A 26,995-nucleotide genomic window follows, 5' to 3' on the forward strand; every position below is an offset into this window, starting at 1 on the left:
CCATCTGTATTGTGGGTCTCCCACTGTTGTGGAAAAGCCTCCACCTTCTTTTCATCAGCAGCCTGAGTGGCTCTTGTAAGAGGCTATCAAAGACACACGGACGCAACATTTCAATTATCAGGCAAAGTTCGGCATCACAAGTAGTTATTTCACTTTATTTTGCTCCGATAAAAACAGAACTATAAAACGTTGGGTAAGTTTTATTTAGCAACATACAGATAAGAATATAAACCGCCACATGTTAAACTCGCCATGGAACAGCTGGAGAATTACCCCACTCCCTCCACCCAGAATTATACATCTAATCTGGTTCTTTTCTCTAGAAAATATGCACCAGAGAGCTTGCAGTACTTTATTTTACTGCTTCTTGATAACCTACGTGTTATAACAGAGTCACAAGAAGTGTTTCATGTTTTACTTTGTGGGAACTCTAACTTTCTGAACGTAATCTTGTGATCCCTCCAACATGTGTGTTCCACTCAAATGCACAGCACCCAAAATAAATGGATATCACTTATCTATATATTCAGAGATTTAAGTCCAGTCAAGACAACTGTATCAGCAGGTCACAAATCAGTAAGTGCGATGGACAGCATAAAATACACAATATAAGCTAAACATGCACAGCACCCTGCTTAACACTAGGTGTCGATTCTGTGGGTTTTCCCCACTACAGCCCCATGAAGTTTAATGTCAATATCACTCACCAAACCTGAAACAGTTTTAATTAAGAAATGCAGATATAATTTCCTTCTTGCCAGTACTTTGCCATATGCCTTCTTAGTCACTACCAGCTTTGACTTTAAAGTGTTTTTTTATAAGCCTCTAAGGCATGTAAAAAAGTGTATACTTAAAATAAAAAAGTGCCATGATTTACTTTCACAGGGAAAATATGCCTTCACCCCCATTTATTGTTTCCTTCCTTTTTATTCTCCCTCACATCCCTCTGCCACATAGAGACCTAAATTATCCCTATTATGAAATTAATTTTGATCACATTCATGCTACATTCATTTGCAGCCAAGTACACCTACCCTTCTTCATCTTGATGCTGAAGTCTTTATTAGGAAACAAGTTCAGGAAGGTGGAAAAAAAATTAGGACTCAGAAAAGGGGAATATACAGGATCTCATCCCCACTTCCAAATGGCCCTAAATTCATTCACTCCAAATCATGCCTGCCTGATAATCATTTCTTTCAGAGATTTTGTTTTAATTTCACTTCACTCACTTTATCCTATAGCTTGTAAGATTTTTTTTTTTTTTTTTTTTGATAATAACCCTTTCCAAAGATAAGGCTGAATGTGTATTCAGGAAAAAAAAATAATAGCATTTTACAAAATAACCCTCATAAACCTTCAGTAAGCTAGGCATGTATGAGTCCCATTTTTACAGACACAGAACTGAGGCACAGAAGTAACTTCCTCATGGTTACAATGTAAATCAATGATAAGAACTGCAGGTGTAGGAAAAAAAAAAAAAAAGGTGAAACAAGGCAGGTTTGTTTTTATTAAGACCACTGTCACTTAGATGGCAATACACTTTTTCTAAAAATTTCAGGGTCTTCAAGTGAAAACCATTCCTCCAAAGAACTGGCTATACACTGAGGTTGGGGGTAGGTTGTTTGTATGAAGATATGCAGTGTAGAATATTTAAAATTTTAAGAAAAAACCTCCAGAAGATCAAAATGCACACATTCTTATTTGCCATTTTCTTAATTATTTTAGATTTTGCACAAGGCCTATTTTCACTATAATGTCATTTGCTTCTTGCTCTTAACACTGAGTGTGAGCAGTAAACTAAGACTAGTTTAGCTCCCTCATTCTTATGGTAAGCCATTAACATAATTTAGAGTTTCCAAAAGAAATTTAAGTGTTTAAATGTTTAATCCACAAATGACTGAGTTAAAACTGTGAATGTGCATGTGAACACATTTCTATTAAAACTTAAAGAACTTAAAAGATGAATCAAAATTACATATCCAGAATACATGATAGCATTCCTTTAAAACTACATAAGCTCATGTTTCTCAAATTGCAAATACCAGCATCCTTTAGGGATGAGAGACTAAAAACTCCCCTCTCTTTGCCAGCCATAAGCCACCCTGGAATTTAACAGTTTGATTGTCAGGGCAGCATAACCATCACACATGGGCACTAGCTGACATGCCCAGAAGAAGGTCAATACAGAACAATGCATTTCCAAGATAGCACACGACCTTAGCAGCTCACCTACCCCAAGTAACAGTTTCTAGAGCTGCCTAGAGAAATATGGCTGACATAGGCAGCATTTTTCCTGCTCTGGAGTTGATGGCTCATGAATAAAGTATTTTTTACCTTTATACAGGGTCAAACAAATGCAATTATTTTTGCTCCTTAAAGCTATTCTCAGATAAAATAGGAATATTCCTAAGTCAGAAGGCCAGATCAGAGATTCCAAGAAGTAACTTAATTGGTTATCAGCTTGCAGTAGGGGGAGCCAAGCAAAAGGTATAGTTTGGGACCAAAAGCCCAAAACATATGCAGAGGGATTTTTTTTTTTCTTTTTTTAAACTACAGAAGATTTCCCTACAGTTTTGTGAACTGTAGTAGTCTCTTGGTATCTGAAGCAAGAACAATAAAATCTTCTTGGAAGTGTTTGTGGTGGGGGGTCCAGGTAATACTCCTATGTAACAGCTGAACTAAACAGAACCCAAATGCTTAATCATGGGAGTCTTTCTCCATTGCCATTTAAGACTATAGTTCATCACCAGTCTATCATTAACTCCAGATGCAGGTTTGAAATAAAAAAAAAAAAGATGGAACTATAAAAAAAAATAAAATCATCAAAACCTGCTTGAAATAAGTTCTGTTTTCATTTAGGGCTACAGAAAAATTAGCCAAACTCTTTATTCCACGAACAGTGAAACCACCCCCTACACCGGTAATGGTCACATGATCTCCAGTCTACTTCAAGTCCATATAAAGTCACATTTATTTAGACTCTACACATGTGCTTTCCAGTGATGCTTGTGGTTCAGGCTCCAACTTCTCTGGGAATTCTAGCTTTTCGCAAATTGTCTCCTTTATTGGCAGATACTGAGAGATCTCATTAGGTTCCGTGAACAGGGAAGGTGGAACATGCTAAGAAGCAAAAGTTTTAGATGAAACAAATGCAAAATGTAATAAAGATGAATTTCACAAGCAAAGTTTTTGGGCAGGTCTAGCCTATAATTTACCTGAATTATTTTTAAACACTTGAAGTCAGATATCATTATTAAAATTTACTTTATGACTTTAAATGTACATACAGGCCATCTTTTACTTCTTGTGTGATCAATATGATAAGGAAATGTATTTAGTATTTTTAAGTAGCAGATAAGACCACAAGAACTATCAGAGAATTTGAAAGGAGCTATAATGTTTTAAATCATATTTATTATTTCAGTGTAGCTAACAGTCCATTTTATGATCTAATCTAAATGAGACAAGAGCCTCATGGGATCCCAGGATTAATGCCTTCTAGTGATTGCAGTAAAGTCACCGGAAGTGCTCAGATTCAGCTATTAATAATTATGCTTTTCTCAGCATAGATCTCAGTTTTATTAAATCCAACACTGACATTATTTAGACATCAATATGAATTACTGATTGTAATTTCATATTTGAATAACTTAATGAAACCAATTTCATCTGCATCTTTCTCTGTAGATTCCTGTAGATGGCATAGCTTCACCACATACAAGATAACCGAAAAAGAAATCTATTCTAGGCATGCCACCTTCAAACTTTCTAAAGACATTCTATAATCTAGAAGTGTATCCAAAATTACTAAAATGTAACCTATATTTTGGCTACTCCTAACATGCAAGGAATCATATTGCTGTTCCAATTATTTCAAACCTAAGTGAAGCAGAAATCTTTTTTGCTTTCCTTCTGCAAGCTGATCTAGGGAGCTGAAAAGCCATACATATTTCCTCTCCATCAGGACAGACAGAAAAGTTATTTAACCACATAGACAATCATTTTGAAGCATGAGTTAAAATAAGGCCTGTGTCACTTTGACTTGTATTTCAGAAACCGGAAAACTATCAGAAGGCTCATAACTTGATTTAGTGCTTTTTATGGTCATCATATGTTGTTAAGAAATGATATGATGTCCTTCTCTTCAAAGAGAGAAAATCATTTTGCAAATATTCCCTTGAAAGTTTGGTAATACATTAGTCACCTTTTAGAGATGAAGAAAAATAACGGAGAAGGGCAGTAAGCAGAATATCTACAGTCACAGTGTTGAGTCAAGAATAAAACTCAACAGCTGCGACTGTTAAGGTGCCACAAGTGATACTGAACCATTATTAGAATTCTAAGGTGAGCTATTACACTTGCACCAGAAAAAAATGAATTAGTCTGTGCTAACAAACAGATCTTCACCACTATTACTACTGGGAAGCATATAACCAGCCCTGAAATCCATGAACATTGAAAATGGAGTGCCTGATTTTGTGGCTGAAGAGTTCTGTTAAGAAGTAGTCTGATAACTCAAAAGTAGAAGTAGTAATCCAGTCCCATATCTTGTCATGTCATCTTTGGAACTGATCATTTACGTATGATAATCTGCCCTGAAATAAGCACTGTGTAAGCAGAAGGTTTTCCTCTCCAGAGATTCCAAACCTAACAAAGAAAGACTTACAGTATTTTCTATGCTGACCATAAAAACAAGCAAAAAAACCACAGAGAAAACATTAAAAAAATAATACCTTTAAACTTGATATTTTGCTTTCTCTGGATGTATATTCTCGTAACATGTAGGCCTTGTCAGCCTAATGGGAAAAATTGCAAAAGTTAACTATAAAATTATCATTTAATATCAGTGCAAGATGAGCTTTGTAAATACACTGAATTTAGTAACCATTTGAATTTGTTTGACCAAAGATTTTCACCTGGGAGAAGAAATAACACATTCAAAGACAGGAGGGGGGGGGAAAAAAAAAAGAAAGTTTAGCAGTTTTGCTCTTTCCCCAAAGTCACTCTTCTGTACACAAAAAAGAACTATGATTAAATACGCTTGTTAATTTTTACTCACCTAAAACTTCTATAATCAGTACTAATGGAGCTAAACAGAACAAGCAAACCACAACTGTATGTACTATATTGTTTAAAAGATGCCTGGACTCAGTGTTGTACGGACAGTTATTTGCAGAGTGCAACTTGTGGTCATGTGGTAGACAAGCCAGAAAAAAGTACTTGGAAGCCAGGGGCTATTAAAATAAGAACAGTAGCACACCATTTACTGTTGTCTGTTTTTCTTCTTTGACTTCCTCTCTAATCTGTGTCTGTCCAATATAATTAAATGATTACTTCAGATGAGGGATAGTCTACTCTGCTTGTGCAATACCTAGCCCAATGGCACCCAGCACTCTGTTGCTATTTCAGTGCCACCATAATAATGAAATAGACTTGAAAGTTCACTTCAGGTAACCTCTACACCCCAGAACATCAGTATCAGATTACAGGAATTTCAGCAGGTCTTCTCTGAAAATGATACTGCAAGGGAACATCTGTAAAATGTGAATGATATAAAGAATAAGTGTTTTACCTCATGGTGAAGCCTTGTATCATTCATCCTGATAAGTACACCATCAACTCGCAAGAAAAACCTCAACAACACAAAAAAGCTGGAAGGCATAACTCTCTGCAAAAATAAAGGTATTCCTTTCAGCATATTACAAAGTCTTACTTTAGGAATGCACCTTTTAGATCAGAAGTTCATAAATACTATAGCAAGCGATAAAACAAGATTAATATATCATAGCTTTCAATGAGATTATAATTGTAAGATTATAAAGATTATAAAATTATAAAGAGCCTTGCATTTTAAACTTTAAATCCCAGAAGGAATAACAGGCAAAAAAGGACTACATTTTGCATATATAAGCCAGCTGGCTCAACAATCCTCTTGCATACACCTCTCGGTACTCACTATTTTTACACTCAAACTAGATACTCCATGATCATGAAGCTCATCTTCAAACAAAAGGACTTCTTCAAAAAACATAATTTGCTCCCTGGCTTTCAATTTCTCTGTATTTATGTGTTCTGTTGTAGGCACAACCTGAAGAACAAGATCAAGAACAATTAGCACATTAGTTTGGTGTCAAGATATATAAAGTTTATATTTATCTTGAAAATCCTGCACTTGCTAGTTTTCTAAAGGGAAAAACTTTAGAGCACCAGCTGAAGACAAGCAAAGGCTAAAAGTTAAAATTAAAACCAAAGTTTCCAAGAGGAAGCATCAATCAAAGCAAAAGTCCAAAGTGGAAAGCTCTGAATAAATCACCTCAGGGAACAGGCTTAGTAAAGTTTCAGTTGCAACAGTTCTGCTTGCATTATGTATTTCAAAACATTAGAAGACACCCTGAGTTTAACATGTGACAGGGAAGTTCTGGGTTATAAGTAGTATTCCACATCCTTGGCATTTCTAGCAAACTACAGACCCTGAATAGCTTTGTAATAAAGCATTTCCTCAAAATCAAATACCAGTATGTTTTCCATCTTGTGCTCTCTATATACATTCCTACACTTCTGCTGCCTAAAGACTATAAGCACACAAGACAGTAGTTTTATGCTATGCTTTTAATTCCAGAGTGACTCAAGCAATCTATAACTAAACCAATCCGAGCAAATTAATACACATTATCTGCTTAGCAGCAAACGGTCCGTACATAGTAAAGAGAAATTGAGAACATCAGTCTTTCTTTAAGTAAACAAAGACAAGGGAGGATGTGTCAGAGTTTAAATATGAGGGGTTACTTTTTCAGAAAAACAAAGCCACTGAAAGCAGGCTGACCTGGGTACCTGATCACAAAAACCAGCAAGCAACACAGGGTAAAGGTACCAGAGAATTATGAAGTTGAGATAGTTCTGCTGTATCTGAGGAGCTCAAGGCTTCAAAGGGGGATCCAGCAAGCACTGAGGATTCTTGTGTGCTTTACTTCTTTAAGCAAGTTCTTAATCAGGAACATATGAGACCCCTTTATTTAATCATAAGATGCTTAAAAAGAAAAATTAAAATGAGCCATGATCCAATTAAAAAAAAATGCACATGCTGAGACATGAAAAGCCCAAAGTATACTTTGAAGTCAGAAACTCTTCAGTCCTACAGACCATAGAAGACTTATATAATAAGCTTACTGAAAGGGAAACCACAGCTTCCAAAAAAGGTGCTTGATTGAAATACTATGTAATAAGCATTTAAGGAGAGAAGAAGTCACCTTTAATGTTACATTATCTCCCAGCAATGTTCCTTTGTAGTCTGTTGTGTAAGTCCAATCATATGGTTTGACAACTTCCTTAGTGTGCTCAGTCTCACTCCTCAACAAAGGAAAAAGAATTCAGCATGCTTTGTAGTAATTCTCTGAAGAAATTACAACCTCACCTAAGACTCATGTCCTTACTCTTCAAAAAGTTGAACAGCAACAATGCCCATGCTAGAATTATGATATCAAGTCTGAATTATAGATGTTGTGAAAGAAGCAACACTATGTTTACACAGTAAATTCAAAAACCGTTAGCAGAATTCCTGTGCAAGCACTATCTCAATCTTGTCAATCAAAATAAAGATTTAAATTCAATGTTGTTGAAAGTTTTTTAGCTCAAGATCCTTTCTTCTTTAAACAGACAGAAAGCAATCTGCAGACAACGCACAGCTATCATTGACACTGCACTTAACCTTAATTTTAATGACAACTTTGATTTCTCTCCATGATTTATTCATAGGTGCTCTGCCACTAATTTGGTAAATACTAAGCAGTACAATTAGTTTTTACGCATGGTAATTGTTCTTGAACATGTACAGCATTCAACACTTTGAATGCCAAAAGACACAATCTTGCAGTGCTCAGGGCCCTGTGATTTTGAATAAATGGAAACAGGATTAAGCCATGTTAAATTTGCCATTTATTTTAAGAAAGTCGCAACACAACTGAAAATATAGTTAACACAGTTTAGCAGACACGATGACTATGGCAGAGAAAAGCTAGGTGACTTTTGCAGTCACATGGTATATCTACGGCAGAAACAAATGCAACATGCTATTCAAGAGTTCTGGTTCTCAGTCTGTACCTTTAACTGCTTTATCCCAGTTCCCCCTATAAAATACTACTACTTGCCCACCAGCGATAAAATACTGTACCTGCTCTCTTGCCACTCCTCTGCACAAGCCACTTTGATCATACCTTGGCAATTATTGACACATTTTAAAGCATCTGTTGCATTGAACTCAATTCCAAAACCATGGTCATGTTGTATTCTTAGGATATTGTCTCCAAACATCATTTCTGGCAGGGAAGGCATGTGCAATTCATCAGCCAACCTGCATAGAGAGAGAAAACTTAGATGAAGAGAGATTTTATGATTGTACCAGCCAGGTAAAAGCAGTCCACGTCTCTGAATAAGAAAGTATTACTTAGACCACAAAAAATTGAAAATTTGAAATATATTTTACAAAACTTTATTATTTCCCCAATTTAAAAATTTGTCATGAGTTGCAGAATCATTGATCAGAAATGCCTCTTCCAATGTAAAAGTACTGCTAAAACTTTCCCGCTTCATTAGTCCTGTACAAAAGTCTCATACGTGGGGAAATCAAAAATATCCAAGTAGCATAGTTTAGCAGCTTTCAGCCAGGGGAGAAAACCCTGGATGGCCCATGACCTACTTTTGCAGGTCCCCAAGAAGTTTAAGGAAAGAGCGCTTTTTGTCAGTAAGTTTAAATTCACTATGCAGTGGTCCATACCTCCATCTTTAGAAGCCTACAGAAAGAGGCTGAAAACAATCCTAGCAGAATACCTTAGAGGTGAAGTGCAGAAGATATTACTGTGCTCAAATCACTACCTTCCCAAGCTCGTAGAGAATACGTATGGGCATGGGCAACCTCTAAAGAAAAACCACAGCCATAGCCACAGACCCAACTAAACAAAATACTACACAAACAGTGTGCATGACCCTTGCAGAAAAAAACGAAACCAATGTTTCACTTTTGTTTTTTAATGAGTTTTTATACTTATACATACACCCACTTGATACCTACACTGACCACATTCACCAGAAGGCTTCATGCACTTCTAGCATTTCCTCCCCATCTCTACTTACTTTACTCATAGCAAGGTTAAAAAGAACATGAAATCTGAAGGGAAGAAAACTTTAGGAAATGCATCTAAATACAAGGATTAAAAAGATTCCAGCTCACAACTTCCCTATTGATAAATAATAAGGCATTCCTGTACAAAAGTGTTATTTCTGTAACACTGCATACAAAAGAACATTACACCGACCAATTTGAAGTAAAAATAGCAGATTCATAGACCTGGAGAATAAGATTCTATGTTTTTTCCAGAGAAGGCAGCGTAAAATTATAAACTTCCGACTTCATCCAGTGCAACCTCAGTGACCTACAAAAACCAACTCTAGCACATGAGAGTGTTCTGCAGCTATGGCATATTTAATCTTTCACCTTCCATAGAGGTTGTTCAGGGTTTCTTGCGACATACATTTGATAGAAATAAAACTCCTATAGGTAATAACTACATTCTCCAAGTAATAAAAAAAACAAGGCAAAACACCAAAAGAAATACATTATAAAAGGAAACTGATTAAAAGCACTGCAGCTGGCTAGTGGTAGTGACTCTTCAGATTTGAGACAGAGGAATTGTTTGTTTTTGAGCTCTCATGCCAAGTGCCAAGTACCAAGATCTGCTTGCAAATAGCCGATTTTGGATTTCTCTTCCCTACCCTGCAAAGTCTTTTCTGTTCTTTTAGTCTTGAAAAAATGAAGATTCCTAGAAAAACATTGAAAAGGATGAAGATAATTTCTGCAGAAAAAAAAATAAAATTACTGACACAACTGTTTATTTTAAAACAGCTTCAGTTAAAGAAACTGAATAGTTCAGAAGAAGAATACAGCAGATGAACTGCCTTCTAGACTGGCAGTTCAACTCTAACTCTGGTTTACAGATAATGAAAAGTTAACATCCTCCTGATTATGAGAATACAGATCTTAATTTTTATGACCTAGCATCCAAGAGAAGTCTTCACAAACATGCCTGAAAAATGGGAGATAGTGTAAAAATAGAGCCCAGGTATACCTTAACTGGATGTCAGGCTCTCTTTGTAGGAGGATGGCTAAAACATAAGCTTCATGCTTTCTTTCATGTAAGTGCAAAAACTACAACATCATTAGTTAAAAACATTCAATGAAGATTATTTTTATCCACTGAGCATGGGATAAAAATGAAGAAAGGAATGTCATTTTTATCTCTTTTGAGACACACAACCACTTAAAAGAAAAATTTGAATATATTGCTGTTTTATGTAAAAAAGAAAAAAGGGTAAAGCTTCAAGAGATGACACTTCAGCAAACAATCTTACCCTCAGAAAAATTAAAAGCAATATGAACCAAAATACATTTAAGACAACTAATAGAATTTGCATACATTTATTACAAAAACACAAACAAAGAAGAATCTGACAAATTCAGCTGCCTGTAAGCACAGCTATGGCTCTAAATAGCTGAGCTGTTCAGATCCACATTAGCAAATCTGACTTCAAGAACCTGATGCTGACAGGCACGTTTTTCCAACTGTTTGACAGCAACAGAAATTACTACTAAAAGAACAAGGCAAACAATTTTTAATAAAACCCACTACCTTAAAATAGCCGTTAGCATAAGATACCGTATGAAAATCAATAAACTACATTTAAAAGGTACTTAATTACTCTTAAAAAGTAATTAAGAAAAATAAGCTTATAGCGAGCAGGCTTCAGTTCACAGAAATCCGGATTTCCAACAGAAAAACGTCAGCAATTACAACAACAACAAACCCTGAAAACCGTCGCGTTTGTGACCCAAACCATCCCCACTTCTTCAGCCAAAGCATCAAGCTCACGCTCACAGAAGGGCGGAGGCAAAAGAAAGGAGCCGCTGAGAGCAACAGCCCGCCTCCCCCGCCGAAGGGGCATTACTTATTTCTCAGGATGTTACTTATTTCCTGCAAGCGACCCGCCGCCGCCGCCGCCCCCCGGCCCGGCCGGCCCCACCTCTCAGCCTGCGCCGATTTCATGATGTGCGTCCGGGCGGCGCTCAGCTTCCAGGGCCCGAAGGTGAAGTCGCGGCGGCTGCTCTGGAAAACGGGGTGCATGGCAGCGGCGAGGGGGGCGGCCCCGCCGAGGCGGCGAGCAGAAGGCAGTCGGTGGCGGAAGAGGGAGCGGCAACCCCTAACCCCACCCCGCCGCACCACCCAGAGGCCGCTAACGGTAACGGCACCGCTAACACCTCCACGAGCTTCCGGTTCCGGGCGCGGGCCGCTGCGCGCGCAGCCCCGGAAGGCGCCATGGGGGCCGCGAGGCACCGCACGCGGGGAGGGAGCGGGCGGTGGGGAACACGGCCGGGTTGGGGGAGGGGGCGGTGTCACGTGACAGGGGGCAGGGCGCCATGATAAGGGCGGGCAGCAGGGGTGGTCGGTGTCTGCGCTTTCTCCGCTTCTGCGCTGTGGGGCGGGATCCCCTCATCGTCCCCAGGACGCGCGGGCGGCGGCGGCGGCTGTCCCTGACCTGCTCTGCTCTGCTCTGCTGTGCTCTGCTCTGCCCTGCCCTGCCGGCTTTAAAGCACGGTGGGGAGACGGTTAGGTGGAGGCGTGCGTTAAAGGTGGTGAGGTCTGGTGAGCCTCCCGCGAAGCCTGGTGTCAAACGCCTTACCGACCGGTACAGGTCGTGTGTATCCAGCGGGCCGTCCTGCCCACAGCCGTGACCGGTGGTGAGTTGCCAAGTCCAGTCGGCGAGCAGAAAGATCAGTTCTTGGCCTGGTTTGTTCCCTTTGTCTCATCCCTGCTATGGAAACTAAGAGTTGAGCTCGTGGGGCGGTATGTTTTCCTGCTAATGCAGGATCTATGTGGTGTTTTTGCTAATGGATGCTTAAGAGCAGTCACTGGGACGTCTTAGCCGTGGTGGTCCCTTGCTAGGACTGAGATGTTCAGAGGATCAGGAACTGTCACTAGTTGTCTTCTGCTGCTACATACAAACACCTTATTTTTTATGTATTATGTATGTAGATATATTTACAGTCTCATGTGATTGCTTGATCTCTTCTTGAATGCTGGATGCTTGAATGCAAAGATGATTTTGAATGTCAAACAAAATGTGATAGTATGGTAAACCTAAAATCCTGTAGGAAAGGATTGATAGAACTGATTAAAAAGTTTTCAGTATGGATGGCTGGATGCTCGTTTTGCTTTTCTGTGTCATCAAAAGGACAAACTTAACTCCTCAGGAAATTTCTGTAGCATGTGAGCATGAATGTAGGCACTCCTGCTTCTTCCTTTGGAAGACTGCAGTGTCGGGGCAAGCCAAGAGAATGACCAGGGGAATGTGATGCATGTCACAAGTGTATCTCTCCAAGAACTATCATCTATCCTAAATTACAGAGCAACACAAAATTCTGAGTTGCACAACAAAGCTGTAGTCAGAGGAGTTGTCCTCGGCACTAAGGGCCTCGCCAAGATATGGAGAAGCTCAGAATTAGGAATGCCCCCCAAATGGTATTTAATCACCCTTGGTCCTTTATGCTGAAGTTTGTGTCTTGGTTCCTGAAAAAAGATATCCCCTTTCCCCAGTTTACTCTGGTAGGACACCTGTATTTCTTTTAAAAGCATTTCATGGTCTGGGAAGTCTATGAATTAGGATCTGACCCTCTTTGTGCCACTTACTTGTTCTATGTGCTTGGGCAAGTCATTTCACCTCCTGATCTGTGTAAAATTGATTCCTTCCTGCTGAACCTCCGAGGTTTCAAACAAATGAAGGCTGTAAAGAGATTTAACATATCACAGACTGGTAACAGTGCCTCAGGACTAGCCTGTGGGGTAGATGATACTGTCCCCATTTGGCAGGGTAATTGTGCTGTTTTCCCAAGGCAGCAAAGCAGATAAGCAGCCCTGCTAGAAGACCCCTCTCTCCCCAAACGGAGATGGAGTTGCATCAGAGCAAGCGGTGCTAGAGGGACCCTGACCTGGCATTGCCAGCTGAGGCCGGCCAGCCCCGACCCTTCATGGGGAGGCGGTTAGCCTGCCCATGCCGGACGCTGGGTATTGAGGCGCACCGTGCCGCGGGTGCTCCCCGCGCACACTGCTGCCCAGCGGGAGTGCTGCCGCTGTAACGCTGTCCCCGCGTGGCGCCTGAGCCGCGCCGGCCCGGCCGCGGGGCAGGGCGAGCGGGATGGGGCGGAGGGGGGCGGGCCCGCAGGGGGCCGAGTCGGCGGAGGAAGAAGCGCTGGCGAAGGTGGCGGAGAAGCCCCGGCAGCGGGGACGGCGAGCGAGAAAACGGAGGGAGGCGGAGCGGCAGGGGCAGGGCGGGGAGGGGAGGGGGCCGCCGCGGCGCGAGCGGCGGGGAGGAGGCAGGGGCATGGGCATGGTGGGGGGAGGGTCGAGCCGCGGCTCGGGGCCTCTCTCCCGGCGGCGGCGGCGGCGGCTGCGGGGGGCCCAGGGCGCCGTAACCCGAAACATCCTGCCCTGGCGGCGGGCGCGGCGCGGCGGGGCGGTGAGTGCGTGCTGGCAGCGCGCGCGCCCGGCCCAACGGCCGTTGCGGCGGCTGTTACGCGGGAGGGAGCGGCCGTTGCAGTGGCCGTTACGGGGCGGGGGGGAGGGGACCCCGCTCTCCGCCGAGGGGGCGGGCGGGGCTCGGCGCGGCGCCCCGGCGAGACGAGGCGGGCTGAGGGATGCCCGGCCCGGTCGAGGCTGCCTCCCTCCCTTCCCCGCGCGTTGTTGGCGGCGGAGGGGGCAAAATGGAGGCTCTTCCCGGGGCCTCCTGGCAGCGGGGGAGGGGGCCGGGAAGAACCGGGGGGCCCGGGCCGGGGGGAACCAGGGGGCCCTGGCCGGGACTGCTTCCCGCCACCTGCTTCCCAGCCCTGCGGCATCCCGCAGGCTCCCGCCGCGGGCCGCACGGTGGAGGCCCTCGCCTCAAAGGGGCTCCGCAAATATGATGTTGCTTCTCCCTCCGCTCGCTTAACCCTTGCGGGCTGCACTTAACAAAGTAATGGCCTGCTAGCCGCCCCCCCCCCCCCCGCCCTTTTCTCGTCAACTGGTGCTGCAACCGCACATGGTTTTAATCAGGGAAACAGAACTGGCTTTCTCTCAAGGGCTTTGCTCGTGTGTCTGTGTCAGCATGCCTGCTGCTTCGTCTCCTCGAGAGGAGTTCACCCGGTGACTGGCCATCCAGCCCTGCAGCCAGTGTGTGGTTGGCACTGGTAGCAGCGCTGGCCCTGGGCAAAGAGGCCCCCACCCACCGCTTGTCCCACAGAGCCAGGCCCTTTGGCCATTCTGCTTAACTGCCAGATGCTAACTTAACTGCTGCCTGATGGGCAGGTTTGCTGGGCACTTTTTCCTCCTTTTGGGTAAAGCAGGGCTGGATGCAGCTGAGGGGAAGGGTAGGAGCGCATTACCTGGATGTCGCTAGTGTAGAGAGAGGCTATGGCTGGTCTCAGATAGCCTCTTTTCTAAAATCTTCACATTTTAAAACGTGTAGGAAAGACTCGCAAAGGTGGTGCAGGCATATTTAAAGATAAACTTTAAGAGAAACACTATTGCAAACAGTTGACAGTTTCACCAGGGAAGAGTTAAGCTAGATTTTGCAAAGCATGGCTCAATAATGTCTTCAATTAGGCCCATAGGAAGGCACAGATAAAAATTGAAAAAATATGGCTCTCCAGCCTGACAGTGTTGCCTAAGGCCATAACAACCTCACAGATGGAAGGGGTTCTTGAGTACTCTTGGCCATTTGGGAACAATGGATGGGCACAGTTGCGGCCGAGGTACCCTCAGTGGGTCGCTAATTTCCAAGAAATGTTAAGATCAACTTCATTTACTTGGTGGACTCTTTTTTTGGTTATTCAGTTTTCATACATGCATTTTTTGGTGTTTTTTCAGTGTGCTGGCCTGCAGGTAGGTGAAGGATTGAATGAAGCAGTTAGGAATCCCTGTGGTTGACAGCAGGCAGAAGTCCGCTGCAGAGCTGGGGGAAATACTGAGGTCTCGCAAAACTGACGTTATGAGTCAGGGTGATGGATGTTGGGGAGTGATCGCTGTGGTAGCTAAGGTGATCATGTACGTGGAGAAGTGACATTAGGAGAGTATGTTGCAGTGCTCCCTGATTCTTTGAATGTTACTTAGCAACTGTTAAGAGTCATCAGGGTATGACTAGCCAGGCATCCACAGACCACCAGAAAATGCTACATAGGCAGAATACAATGTCAGGATAAGCAGTCAGGGAAAAAAAAGTGATTTTTTTTTAATTGAGAGAAACAAAGACTAATAGTTACATCATTATTGTTTCTTCACAGCCTAGATGAAGGGACTGAGTGAGATGTACAGCTGGTAAGTATGGCTGATCAGTGCTTAGAAGCAAGTAAGATCCCTAGAGAAATATTAAATTAAACGTTTTAATTTTCTTCCTTGTTTATTCTTCCCCACATCCCTTTCCATCCCCCTCTTTCCATCTTTCAGACAGTTTCTCCCCTCTCCTAGATTTAACTCTGTCATTGACCTCTTTGGTGTGCCCATGGGCAGTTTCCTGCCCCTCTGTTTTCCCATCTAAAATGGCTTCCTGTATCCTACAGGTAAAGTTTAATTAATGCAGGTAAAAGAGCCCTTGATCTTTGGAGAGGGTGTGAGGAAATCTTGCCTGAATATGTCTGAGTGTTGTTTTTCTGCTTATAGCTGCTCAGCATGTCTTGGCTGCTCCAACTCTGCACTCTCTGACCATGAGCAGCAATTCCTCCCTCATCAATGTGAAGGGCCTGAGGAACCTCACCACGCAGGAAAACGGGGCTGTCAGAGTCACCGAGTCTATTGCTATAATTGTCATTGCCATTTTCATCTGTTTGGGCAACCTGGTGATTGTTGTCACCCTCTACCGGAAGTCTTACCTTCTCACATTGAGCAACAAGTTTGTGTTCAGCCTGACCCTCTCCAACTTTCTTCTCTCTGTACTGGTACTACCTTTTGTTGTCACCAGCTCCATCAGGAGGGAATGGATCTTTGGAGTCGTTTGGTGCAACTTCTCAGCACTGCTCTACATGCTGATCAGCTCAGCCAGCATGCTCACTCTTGGACTCATAGCAATAGACCGGTAAGCAGCTATTTTATAATGAGCAAAAACAAATTGCCTAGTCGTTTCATAGAGTAACTTGTTGGCTGTTCACAGGGTCCAGAAGCACTGCAGTGGATCACCAAACGTTACGTTATAACGACTTACCGTTAATTTCGTTCACCCCCCTCCATGAGATTTTGACACAGACCAGAAGGAAGTGTTGCCATCAATAATGCAAAATGCTGCCATGCATCTAGAGCTTTTTTAAAGCTCTGTTGATGGTATAATAACATATTACTCGAGAAACAATAAGTAAACAAAATTGCAAATATATCCTAAGCATGCACTCACACAGAGAGACAGTTAATAGCTGCATGTGTGCCTTCAGGTGACTTTCACAGTCTTGCCCACAAAGATGCGATTCTTAAATAAAACTGTTCATAACAAGGCCCATGAGCCCACTCTGAGCTTTGGAGAAAAGAGCTTGTTCTACAAAGATGACTAGATACCAATATCATTAAAATATGTTCCTTTTTCACTGTACATTTTTTGTGCTCCTATTGACTCTTCCTTTTTGTCCACAAGGTACTATGCTGTCCTGTACCCGATGGTTTACCCAATGAAGATTACAGGCAACAGAGCAGTGGTAGCTCTTGTGTACGTGTGGCTACATTCCCTCATTGGCTGTCTCCCTCCCCTCTTCGGCTGGTCATCTTTGGAATTTGACCAGTTCAAATGGATGTGTGTGGTGGCCTGGCATAAAGAGGCTGGATACACTGCCTTTTGGCAGATCTGGTGTGCGTTGCTGCCTTTCTTGGTCATGATGATCTGCTATGGATTCATATTCCGTGTGGCCAGGATTAAAGCTCGCAAAATCCACTGTGGTAGCGTGGTTATTGTGGAGGAAGACTCTCAGAGGAATGGGAGGAAGAACTCCAGCACCTCCACATCCTCTTCAGGCAGCCGAAGGAATGCTTTCCAAGGCGTTGTCTACTCTGCCAACCAGTGCAAAGCTTTCATAACCATCTTGGTTGTCATTGGTGCTTTTGTGATTACATGGGGGCCTTACATGGTAGTAATTACGTCAGAGGCACTTTGGGGAAAAAATAGTATTTCCCCTGCCTGGGAGACATTAGCTACGTGGTTGTCCTTTTCCAGTGCCATTTGCCATCCACTGATTTATGGACTGTGGAACAAAACGGTGCGCAAGGAACTACTAGGAATGTGCTTTGGGGATCGGTATTATCGTGAGTCCTTTGTGCAGCGGCATAGGACATCAAGGCTATTTAGCATTTCCAATAGGATCACAGGTAAGACGTACTTAAGAAAGACACTTTTCTTTTGTACTAGTAAGAACAGTGCTTAATGTCTGTGTGTACTTGGCATGTCAGGGGGCTCTGTAAGCAAGGGGGGGTGTTCCTGGAGGTTTCAGTGGTCTTTTGTTCAAATTATTATAGACACCAGGAAGGAATCTGATTTTTGTGGAAGTTAATCTCTTTCTCTTACTCTAGTAAAATTTTCCCAGAGAAGACATGGTGATGAGGTTAATAAAACAAACAAACAAACAAAACCTTATTTTCTTTCTCAAGCTCTTCATATGTGCTTGTTATGACTTCGCATTATCCAAATGTGAGCACTACCAAGAATATATCCTGTGGCACTCATGCTCTGATTCCTAGCTTTTTGCTACCACTCTCTGAGCTTCACTGAAGTTACGCTGGTCTTGAATTTCTATAAATTCAATTTTTAGTCTTAATGGCTGTGAAGAAAATACCATAACTGGAGAAAAAACATCCTATTAGACACCCTCCTGAGCTGCAGGGCAAGAGCTCCAATGACTATTCAGCTGCTCAGATCTTTTTTGAATTGTAGTATGATGAAATTCTGATTTCTGATCATTTTCCTGATCCTGTTCAGAATGCTCTGAAACTCCCCAAAACGAGGACATCTTCATGGTGTTCCTTGGGACATTGCATACAGAGGCAGGAACTGAAGTTATTTAATTGGGAAAGAACATCTAAAATGTAAAAGGGAGGGAAGAGCAGCAAGGCATCCTTTGTCTTTTCTGCAACCTGGAATCACTGTGAGAGACTCCATGTAAATGAAAGAGTTCTGCAGCTGCAGCCACATCACAAGCTGCTAACATTCCTCTGACAAATCTTTATCTGGGAGATGTAGATGAATTGGGAACTGAGGTGGGAGGGAAAAGACAAAGTTTCTTCTTCAAGCAGCTGACGGCTTCAGATTTATCAGCTGTATCTGGTGGAGGCTGAGAGAAAAAGAAAACAAAGTCCTTAAGCAGATCCAAAGACAGCACATTTGCAGGAATCCTAGAATCTCCTGCCTTCCTATTTTGGGCATGTGAAAGACGGCAGGCATCTCAGTGCCCCAGCCTCACTAGTGACCTTTCCTGCTACACTAATGGTCTGTCACAGCCGCGTGTGGCTACCGGTTCATTCTCTGGCCGGAAGGTATCTGGAGAAAGTCCCCATCTCTCTGAGTATGTTTGCTCTATGTTCATCCTGGCTTGTTGATAAATACATGCAATTGCAAAAAGAGTGGGAGGGAGGTGGCATAGATAGAAAGGAGACTTGCCATACAGAAGGACTCCACGGATGCTTGAAAGCTGCTGATTGGGTTTCTAAGATGGGAAGTCCAAATGCTGTGCACTGGGATCAGTGGGGTAAGTTTTACAGAGAGAAGGGTAAATAAGCCAATACAGTGGATATTATTGGAAGAGTATTTTACTGTTGTAGACCCCCTAAACATCCAGTATGTGATGAGTATTAAACTGTTTTGCAGATTTGGGACTATCTCCCCATCTCACTGCCCTCATGGCAGGTGGGCGGCCATTAGGAAACAGCAGCAGCACAGGAGACACAGGTTTCAGCTGCTCGCAGGATTCAGGTAACTCAAAGTCTCTTACTCTCTTTTCTTGGGCAGAAGATTGCAGTTGCAACTTGGGAAATCTCTGGGATGGTCTGTATTCACACAGAGATGGTTCTTGGTGGAAGAATAACATGAAGCGCCCAGCTGTCACAAAGAACTGCTGCAGTTGCTGTTTTCCTCTCCTGCTCTGAATGTGTCTACCTGCAAATTTCTGCTTACTCTAGGGATTAATGACCTTCCCTTGGTAATGCTTCCTGGGAACAGGATACACTGCTTGTGCCCTTCTTCTTTAGTTTCTGTCATTCTTCAGGACGTTCCCTCTATCCCCAAGGAGCAGAGCAACAAAGTGCTGGGGAGAATGTGCTTCTTTTTTCCAAGTTTGTAAAAGGCTTTGTCTTATTCATCCTGGGGTTGAAACAAAACCACTCAAGATAGTTTCAGGTTATGATGGCAACACTACTTAAAATCTCCCAATTCAAGATAGTTTGGAAAAGAACACAGGGTTCTGCCAGTAATTTTCTATCCAGAATTGTAGCTGGATTTTCTGGGAGTTATTTCAGCTATCGTTCTAGGGACATTTTCTAAAATCCTTAATTGCAGTTTGGTTATTTGGAAGGGCATTTCTCTTCTATAGACACTGAAGAGTAATATTCTCATGTTTGCTTGGTATTGGAGGTCTTTAGTCTTGTTTCACAGAAGTAAGAAAGGGAGCTGGGATTTATTTTTGTAGCTGCTTTAAACTAGTAGGTTTTTGACAGCTGTGGGTATTCTGTAGCTGTATGTGAGAGAGGACAATAGCATCCTGTGAAACCTGCATCACTTCAGAGCATGCTGTGTTAGCATCTTTTGAGGAATGATACTGAGCAGTTTAAACAAATGACCAAACCAGATATATACATAATATTGTTAGAAGTGCCAGCGTTTGTTATGGAGGGGATGCAGTCCATACCCTGGGAGTGGATACACAGTGATCTTCTGTGAAATACAGTTTCACTTTACAACCTTACTTTGAGGAGTTGAAGAGGAGAAGCCTTAGTCCCTCTCTAATGTGGTCCGCTGCAGTATGCGGAACTATGACCTGCAATGCAGTTGTGTCTGTATCTACCCTGGTAAACAGAAGCTGGGCTTTTCACATTGTGAAAAAGCAGATAAAGTCATGGGAAAGGAAAAATCCAAGTGGTGCCAGCTGTATACCAGATACTGAGGTAGAAGATTTGAGTCCTAATTGATAGAAATGCTGCCTTATGATCAATTCCAAAGACAAAGATCTACCCGGTAAGTATGAGAGGCTAGTCTCTTCACTCAGTGTACGTTTGAAAAATCATGCTAAAATTCTGCCTCAAAGAAGAAAGTATCTCTTTCTTGCTAATGCTATCCTTCCATTGAACACTACATTTGTGATGAGGGGCAGTTTGATTCTTTACCCTTGGACATCAGTAAGGGCTTCCTGTTTATTTGCAGTAGACAAAGCCTTAAACCCCAATTGATCCACAGAACAGCACAGAAAGTAATTAATTAGCTCATTTTGTACTGTGCGTTAGGAGAGCAGTTCCTTCTGTCTCTCCTGTGTTGGAAGAGGCATATGAGAGGACACGACAAAAACAAAAGAAAACCCCTTGAAAAGTTTATCGCTTTGCAATATAACCATAAATTGTCAGCAAAGTGCAGACATGGAGCAATATGTCTTCATAAGGCATATCCCCTCCCTGGCAATGCTTTTCTCTCGCTTTCTGTAAAATTGGCCCTGGAACCCCTATGAAAGAATAAATTTGGGAATCAAAAGCATTCAAGTTGGTGAGGAGTGGTATAAAAGCAACCATCTGGAGGAGCTATGAAACCTGCGAAGGCTCTTTGTCCTCAGCCTGTTGTCACATCACAGGAATAAATAGACTGAAAGTAAAGTGTCACAGACCAAGCGCACACAAGCTATGCCTTGCAGCAGCAGCTTCCCTGAGGAGTACTTGCTCGGCGTTGTCCTAGTGTCTCCCTGAAACATATGTTCTGCTTCTACACCAGAGAGACAAGCACCACAAGGGTGGACTGGGCTACAGTCTTGCCTTTTGTGTGAAAGCAAGGCAAAGATGTCAAGATGAATTTTCTTGTGCACTATATTTTAGATTAGAAAAGTGCAAAGCAAAGTGCAGGAAGGTTAAAGAAGAAAATGTTTCATTAATTGAAAAAGTGACTCAGCAGAGGAAAATCATTCCCAGCCAACAGGGGATTTTCCCCCATTAGAATACACTTCAAGAAAGCCCAAGTAAGTTGTTAGAGCCAAATAAATTGAACAGAGAATTCTCCAGTTCAGATTTCCATCCAGTTCTAATTACAAGTGTGACATTTGGCAGCTTTGGTTGTCAGCCTCTCACACAGCCACTCTTAGCCCTGTCTTGATCAAGAGATGGGGGAAGTTGCCCTCAACTTCACCCTTTATTTACTGAAGGTAAGGTTTCTCCTTTGCCTGATGTCCTATAGATGTTATAAGCTCTACAGCTGATTTCAGAGCTGCTTGAGGTTTTAGATAGCTAATGAAAAGACTTCCAAATTCTTTCAATGAAAACTCTGACCTCATTCTTTTTTATGTGCGGTGTTTAAATCAAATTGAAATCTACCCTCAAAAGCCGGGTTTAGACATCTTTTGAAAGGATTGCTATAAACTGAAAAGTTTTTCCCCCCCCTTAAATTTTAGCTTCTCTCTTCAGGTGACCTCGTTATTGTGTCCCAGCATTACTCTGTTTTGCTTGAGAACTCTTGTTTTGTTTCAGGAACAGATGCAATGCTTCTAGAAGATTATAGCTCGGATGGCCCTCATCCCCCGCACTGCATCTGTCCTCCTCGAAGGAGGAGTTCAGTGACATTTGAAGATGAAGTGGAACAAATTAAAGGTGGGTTTGTATGGGTTTGTAAAGGGGTAAGTATGGAAATACTCAGAACCAATTATGCTGCCTTCTCAGGAAGCCTTACAGGACCTTCATGATTCTGTTAGAATGTATCCAGTGTCTCTCTGCTCACCCTGAGAGACCTGATCCTTCATGCAGGAACAGCAGAAGTAAGAGTAGGTCGGTCTTCCAGTTCTCAAGTAGTACCAGACAACAACAAGAACCAGAAGCTGGGATTCGCTGCATACACACCATTTATGCTGCCCAGCAGTGTCTTACCTGCAACTCCACTCATCTAGCCGCCAGCACAGTCTATCTTGTTTACGTTTCTCAAGGAATATATTTTCCTGCCCTCGTACTTCGATTCCATTATCCCAGTGTTTCCTTTGCTGCCCCCTTTCAACTTTGTCATTCATAGACTTAAAATCCTTCCATTTATAGATTTCAATGTTCTGAATATATTTTCATTGTTTCATTTACCTTTTGTATATTTTGCAGTAGACACAGGTGAAAGTAGATGAGCCGCATGCATTTTATTTTTCAGTCAGCTCACTTGTTGATGCTATAATAGCAAAGTGCTGCTGTGGTTGTAAAATATGGTAAAGTAAGCTGATAATTATGGTAATATGGACTAGAAGATTTGATCATGAATAGCTGAACTAATAAATGATTGCAGACAGCACGAAAATGAGGAGAATGCCTGTAAGAATCAAATAATAACAAAAACTGACTGATTTTTATTATTCTGAAATACTGTTGCTATTGAGAGACACTTTCTGTGGAATTTTGTCTTGTAAGCATCTTTGCAAAATTCACTCTTGCCCTCCTCCCAGCATGAGCTGGTTATTTTCTTGGACCAGTATATTGCCATAAGTTTCCCATTATCTTTCTGAATTATTAGATAGGGACAGGTGTCTAATTTTTTGTGGGATTCAAAGGAGAAGGAAGGTCTTAGTGTGATAGTTCCCTGCATGTTTAGCAAAATCTCCTTGGTATGTCTTGGAGTTGTCAGGAGCGTCTTGAGTTTTAAATGATTTCAGCAGCCTCACTGGAGTGTTATATTCAGGATGAATGCCAGTGTTACCCAACATGCTGGTGTGTAAAAAAGTTTATAGATGTTATAAAAGCACCCACATCAACCCTGGACACTAGGTGTATCCAAGGTAGCAAAGGGCTGGGAACAAGTATTCTACTGTCTGCAACAGCAGTCTTCAACCTCTTCTGGTATTCAGAACTCGACAGCATCTCCAGTGGAAGTAAGGAAGCCAGCAGAGCAAATTTAAGCCTAAGGACAGTAGGCTTTGCTGATTTTCTTCACTACTTGGGAGAAGCTCTTGGAATTTGGGGACTGCTAATCTATAAACACAAAGTTTGGTGTTTGCTGGGCTTAAAGCATGTGATAAAATAGCTCTCATGCTGCATGTCAGTAAGTGTGAGATTTTAGTTTAAGTGCACTGAGAATGCCTGTAAGGTTTTAAGTGCTGTGTACAGTGAAGGAAGTAAGAACTGAGAGTTTTGTTCCAGTCTTCTGTATGACTTCTTTCCTGATTTCAGGCAATTCCCACTGTCCCTGTTCCTGTGTAGTCTATGTAATAAGGAGAAACCTGGTCTTTGACTTTAGTTGGCTTTAAGTTCACACCAGTAAAACTACTGTGTGCATAGATTCAGATCCAGAAAATCATTCAACATTTGCTTAATTCCAATTTAAACATACAAGTATAAGCTCTTTGCTTCTGTAGATTCCCCCCCCCCCCCAACTTGAATTGGGGATAATCTTTCTCTACGTGACCTAGAGTCACTTGATGTTCATAGAATGGTTTGGGAACCCTGGCTATTCTTGCTAAAGATGCTATGTAGAGTAGTTATTTTGCGGTAGGCATGATTGTATCTTTACAAGAGGACCAATATTAGTCTTCAGGCATTCACACAGCCATGCTCTTTGACTGTTAATGTTCTATTGTTTTTTTCTTCCAGAAGCTGCAAAGAATTCTGTTCTTCATGTAAAAGCAGAAGTCCATAAATCTCTGGACAGTTATGCGTCCAGTTTAGCAAAAGCTATTGAAGCAGATGTGAAAATCAGCTTATTTGGGGAGGAGGCTTTACCAGGAGCTCTGTTCCCTGTGCGGACTCTGCCAGGAAGCAATATGAACACACGACGTAGTACTAGACCCCATGCCAGCCAAAGACTTCCGCTGCAGAGCATTGATGAAGGGAATATTTGACAGGAGCAGTAGAATAAAAAGAAAAGCAAGAAGAAACCACTAAGCGTTACCTAATACAGCTGTTACTATTTTAACAGAAATGGCATACCTTGTTGGTATGTTTTCAGTGTTTTGTCAAGAACACTTGAAAGCCAGCTGAATTGTGGTATATACTTATGTCAGCATTTTACAGCAGTATTTTTTTACTGTTTAGGGTGCTATTGACTTTTTTTGTGCCATGTCTTAAACCTATCACACAATACATAAGAACACAGGGTTTGGTTTCATGGACCACATCATTAGTCCATCAGATCTTATGTCCCATAGTTGCCAAAGCTGATACAGGGATGGAAAAGGAAAAGGTATGTTTCATACAGTATTGCAAAAATCCTTTTCTGACCACCCGGATAATCAGTCTGTACCTCCAGGGCTGGAGGTATGAGTGAGACTTCCAAATGATGGAGCCTGGATTTAACTAAGGTGTAAAATCTGAACTTTTCAGAAAGCTCATGCAGTTAATGGTCCTATTTACCCTTGCTAGCAGATGATATTTCCAGCTGTTCAACCATCAGAACTGGACTGTATGTTGCTTCTGTTTCATGAGACACCAACTTCTCAGATGTAAAGGGGGGAGGCAGACCAGTGCTATAAATATCACTGAGATGGTGTGGAAGAATGACAGGCAAAATTCTTTGTTTCTCAGAAAACTTCAGTTCACTTTCTAGGTTCTGCTTTTACTAAAAGGGCACTCTACAGTTGTGGAAAGTTTGAGAGAATATAAATGAGGTATTACCACTTAAATATTAATGATATATTCAGGATTCATCTTTCCTATAGAGAGAAGCTCTGTGAGGTATTTGAATTTTTTTTTTTTTTTTATCAGAAGAGACTGTACTATTTAAGCAATAGTTACCTCAGTGCATATATTCCTTGGAGTTTAATTCATTAACCTCTAAAATAAGAACATTTAGCACTTACATTGCACTTTGCATGTCCTAAGCACTGTACAGACATGACCTTGTTAAGCCTTGATGAGATGGTTTATCAGCCCTGTTTGCCAAAGAAGTGGGACTCAGCAACCATTAAAAAGCTGCTGGAAATTAAACCAGCTGCAAAGGTGGAAAGGTTTGTTATGAAAAGAGAAATGAGCTGGATTATAAGAGAATGCCCAACTTGAGGAACCTTTCTGTGCCTTCCTGGGCTGGCCCCTTCCTTACTTTGTGGGGGTTTTAGCCCTGCCTTATTGCCTAGTTCAAAGAGACATAAATTAGCAGGATAATTCCTTGGGAGTGTATGGCAGTAGCAAATGGACTTAAGGACCAAGAGTTCGCATTTGTTTGCATACTTTGTGTCTCCTTCCCCCGACTTTCCCCAGAAGTGGTTTGTATGAATTTTTGCTGCAGATACTTTGGAAATCTGGGGCAGGATATTTGCATCTGGGCAAAAGCTGGGTGCACACTTCTTAAATTATGGCTGTGTGAATTGCTCAAAGCCACAGAAACAAACTGTTCCTGAGGCAGAGCCTCAGTCCAGTACTGTATTTAGACATCCTGTTTGTCTGTGTTCCCAATTCAGAAATGTATTGCAGCACAAGCTTTAGTCCATCTCTGGACAAAGCACTTTATGAACCAGCTTGAATCCCATTACACTCCCAAGTGAGATTTAAGTGCATGCTTAAAATTCAGTACATGGTTTGCTGATTAAGAACAGACTGTTAAAGCAAGAACACTTAAGCACCAGTAAGATGCTTCTTTGCGTAATTCAGGAATTAAAAGACATATAAAAGGAAGCCTAGTTTGGGCAGTATGGAGAGCTGATGCTCTAGAGAGCAGCATATGGATCCTAGCTCCTCTTCATGGCTGTATTTTTTCTTTCTAGCCTATTAAATAAATTGGCGCCCTTGGGCAGACATTCAAAAACAAAGTCCCAGTACTTGCTAGGAAATGCCCTGCACTGAGGTCATTATTGCTACCGTGAACGTTACAATCACAGTTGTTTACTGTAGTCAGCACTCCTGAAGGTATGCACCCACCTCACATGGCTTGAAATATTTTATCTGCTTCCTTTTATTTCATATTCCTGCTTCAAAACAAGTTGAGCAAAGCTGTCACTGAGCATGAAGAGACTGAAAGGGCACACCTGAGACTGAATGGATACTAGTGGAAAGGAGTCGGTGCTAGGCCAAAATGGTGTGATATTTAGGAGGGAAAAATACCAAGGCACATGTAAAAGCACAAAATTGTTAGTACTATGTAAAAAGCACAAAATTCACAAAGGTACTGAGCCAAATTCAGCCTTCAGGTGGGTTGGTAGAGTTGCATCAGTTTACATCATGACTGAATTCAGCTCTCAGTGTTAATGTCACTAATCCATTATTTAGTGTAAATGTTGCTAATAGTATTTTTTATTAAACAACAAATTAAAACCTCTCCATAATTCTATTATCAGTGTCATTATCTCACTTGAATTGTTATTAAAGAAACCAGTAATAAAGAAATGCACAGATTTTGTAAAATTGTATTCCCCACCTTAAATGCAAAAAACAAAAAAAAAAATTCCAGCTTCTAATGGTTCGGAATGTTTGTTTATGTTACTGCTCTTCCAACTTAAAATTACTTTAAAACTTTTTAATTTAAAAAGTATAATGAACTTCACGAAAGTAAAGTCTAAAGAAAATGAATGAACATGGCAGAAGTGGCACCTGGAATTAGGCTTCTAAAATACAAGGGCAAATGTTGGATGAAATACAGGCTTCGCCCCTCTTGCTGGTTTTCAGTATGCAGCTGTACCTGTGTAAACCACTCCAGGTTTGGGCTTCTGGAGATCGTAGCTGGACCTATCAAATGCACCTCCTTATAGTCCACCAAATAAGCCATGAATTCAGTAAAAAAAACAGTCGATAAAGCCTCTGGGCACTGCATG

General features: G+C 41.8%; 2 protein-coding genes across 11 annotated transcripts; one reads left to right on the forward strand and one right to left on the reverse strand.

The window, feature by feature from the left end:
• Positions 1-127: 127 nt before the first annotated feature.
• TIPRL (TOR signaling pathway regulator) lies at positions 128-11,202 on the reverse strand. Of its 2 annotated transcripts, none has more exons than XM_026112289.2 (7): positions 11,071-11,202; positions 8,168-8,347; positions 7,248-7,347; positions 5,957-6,088; positions 5,573-5,668; positions 4,734-4,796; positions 128-3,120 (listed from the first exon to the last, which is right to left on the reverse strand). In XM_026112289.2, exons 1-7 carry the CDS (start codon positions 11,169-11,171, stop codon positions 2,971-2,973), a joined length of 822 nt encoding a protein of 273 aa, XP_025968074.1. In that variant the 5' UTR covers positions 11,172-11,202; the 3' UTR covers positions 128-2,970. The 2 variants fall into 2 exon arrangements, with proteins under 2 accessions (XP_025968074.1, XP_064376923.1); XM_064520853.1 differs by lacking the exon at positions 11,071-11,202 and adding an exon at positions 10,855-10,995.
• GPR161 (G protein-coupled receptor 161) lies at positions 11,199-26,514 on the forward strand. Of its 9 annotated transcripts, none has more exons than XM_026112288.2 (7): positions 11,199-11,286; positions 15,359-15,392; positions 15,735-16,146; positions 16,693-17,417; positions 18,910-19,014; positions 21,759-21,878; positions 23,847-26,514. In XM_026112288.2, exons 3-7 carry the CDS (start codon positions 15,779-15,781, stop codon positions 24,092-24,094), a joined length of 1,566 nt encoding a protein of 521 aa, XP_025968073.1. In that variant the 5' UTR covers positions 11,199-11,286; positions 15,359-15,392; positions 15,735-15,778; the 3' UTR covers positions 24,095-26,514. The 9 variants fall into 9 exon arrangements, with proteins under 9 accessions (XP_025968073.1, XP_064376914.1, XP_025968070.1 ...); XM_064520844.1 differs by lacking the exon at positions 11,199-11,286 and adding an exon at positions 11,367-11,834 and having other exon boundaries at positions 16,033-16,146; XM_026112285.2 differs by lacking the exon at positions 11,199-11,286 and adding an exon at positions 11,367-11,785.
• Positions 26,515-26,995: the final 481 nt, after the last annotated feature.

Source organism: Dromaius novaehollandiae, chromosome 1, assembly GCF_036370855.1.
Source record: "Dromaius novaehollandiae isolate bDroNov1 chromosome 1, bDroNov1.hap1, whole genome shotgun sequence".
NCBI classification, from domain to species: Eukaryota; Metazoa; Chordata; class Aves; order Casuariiformes; family Dromaiidae; genus Dromaius; species Dromaius novaehollandiae.

Bases quoted from the DNA above. Each gene is read 5' to 3' on its own strand.
- TIPRL (XM_026112289.2), bottom strand. From the start codon at position 11,171: ATGCACCCCGTTTTCCAGAGCAGCCGCCGCGACTTCACCTTCGGGCCC. The intron at 7,348-8,167 runs GTACAGTATTTT...TCCTTTGTTGAG, and splicing joins GAGGAGTGGCAAGAGAGCAG to GAGTGAGACTGAGCACACTA. The intron at 6,089-7,247 runs GTGACTTCTTCT...CTTGTTCTTCAG, and splicing joins GAGATAATGTAACATTAAAG to GTTGTGCCTACAACAGAACA.
- GPR161 (XM_026112288.2), top strand. From the start codon at position 15,779: ATGAGCAGCAATTCCTCCCTCATCAATGTGAAGGGCCTGAGGAACCTC. The intron at 16,147-16,692 runs GTAAGCAGCTAT...TTTGTCCACAAG, and splicing joins GGACTCATAGCAATAGACCG to GTACTATGCTGTCCTGTACC. The intron at 21,879-23,846 runs GTGGGTTTGTAT...TTTTTCTTCCAG, and splicing joins TGAAGTGGAACAAATTAAAG to AAGCTGCAAAGAATTCTGTT.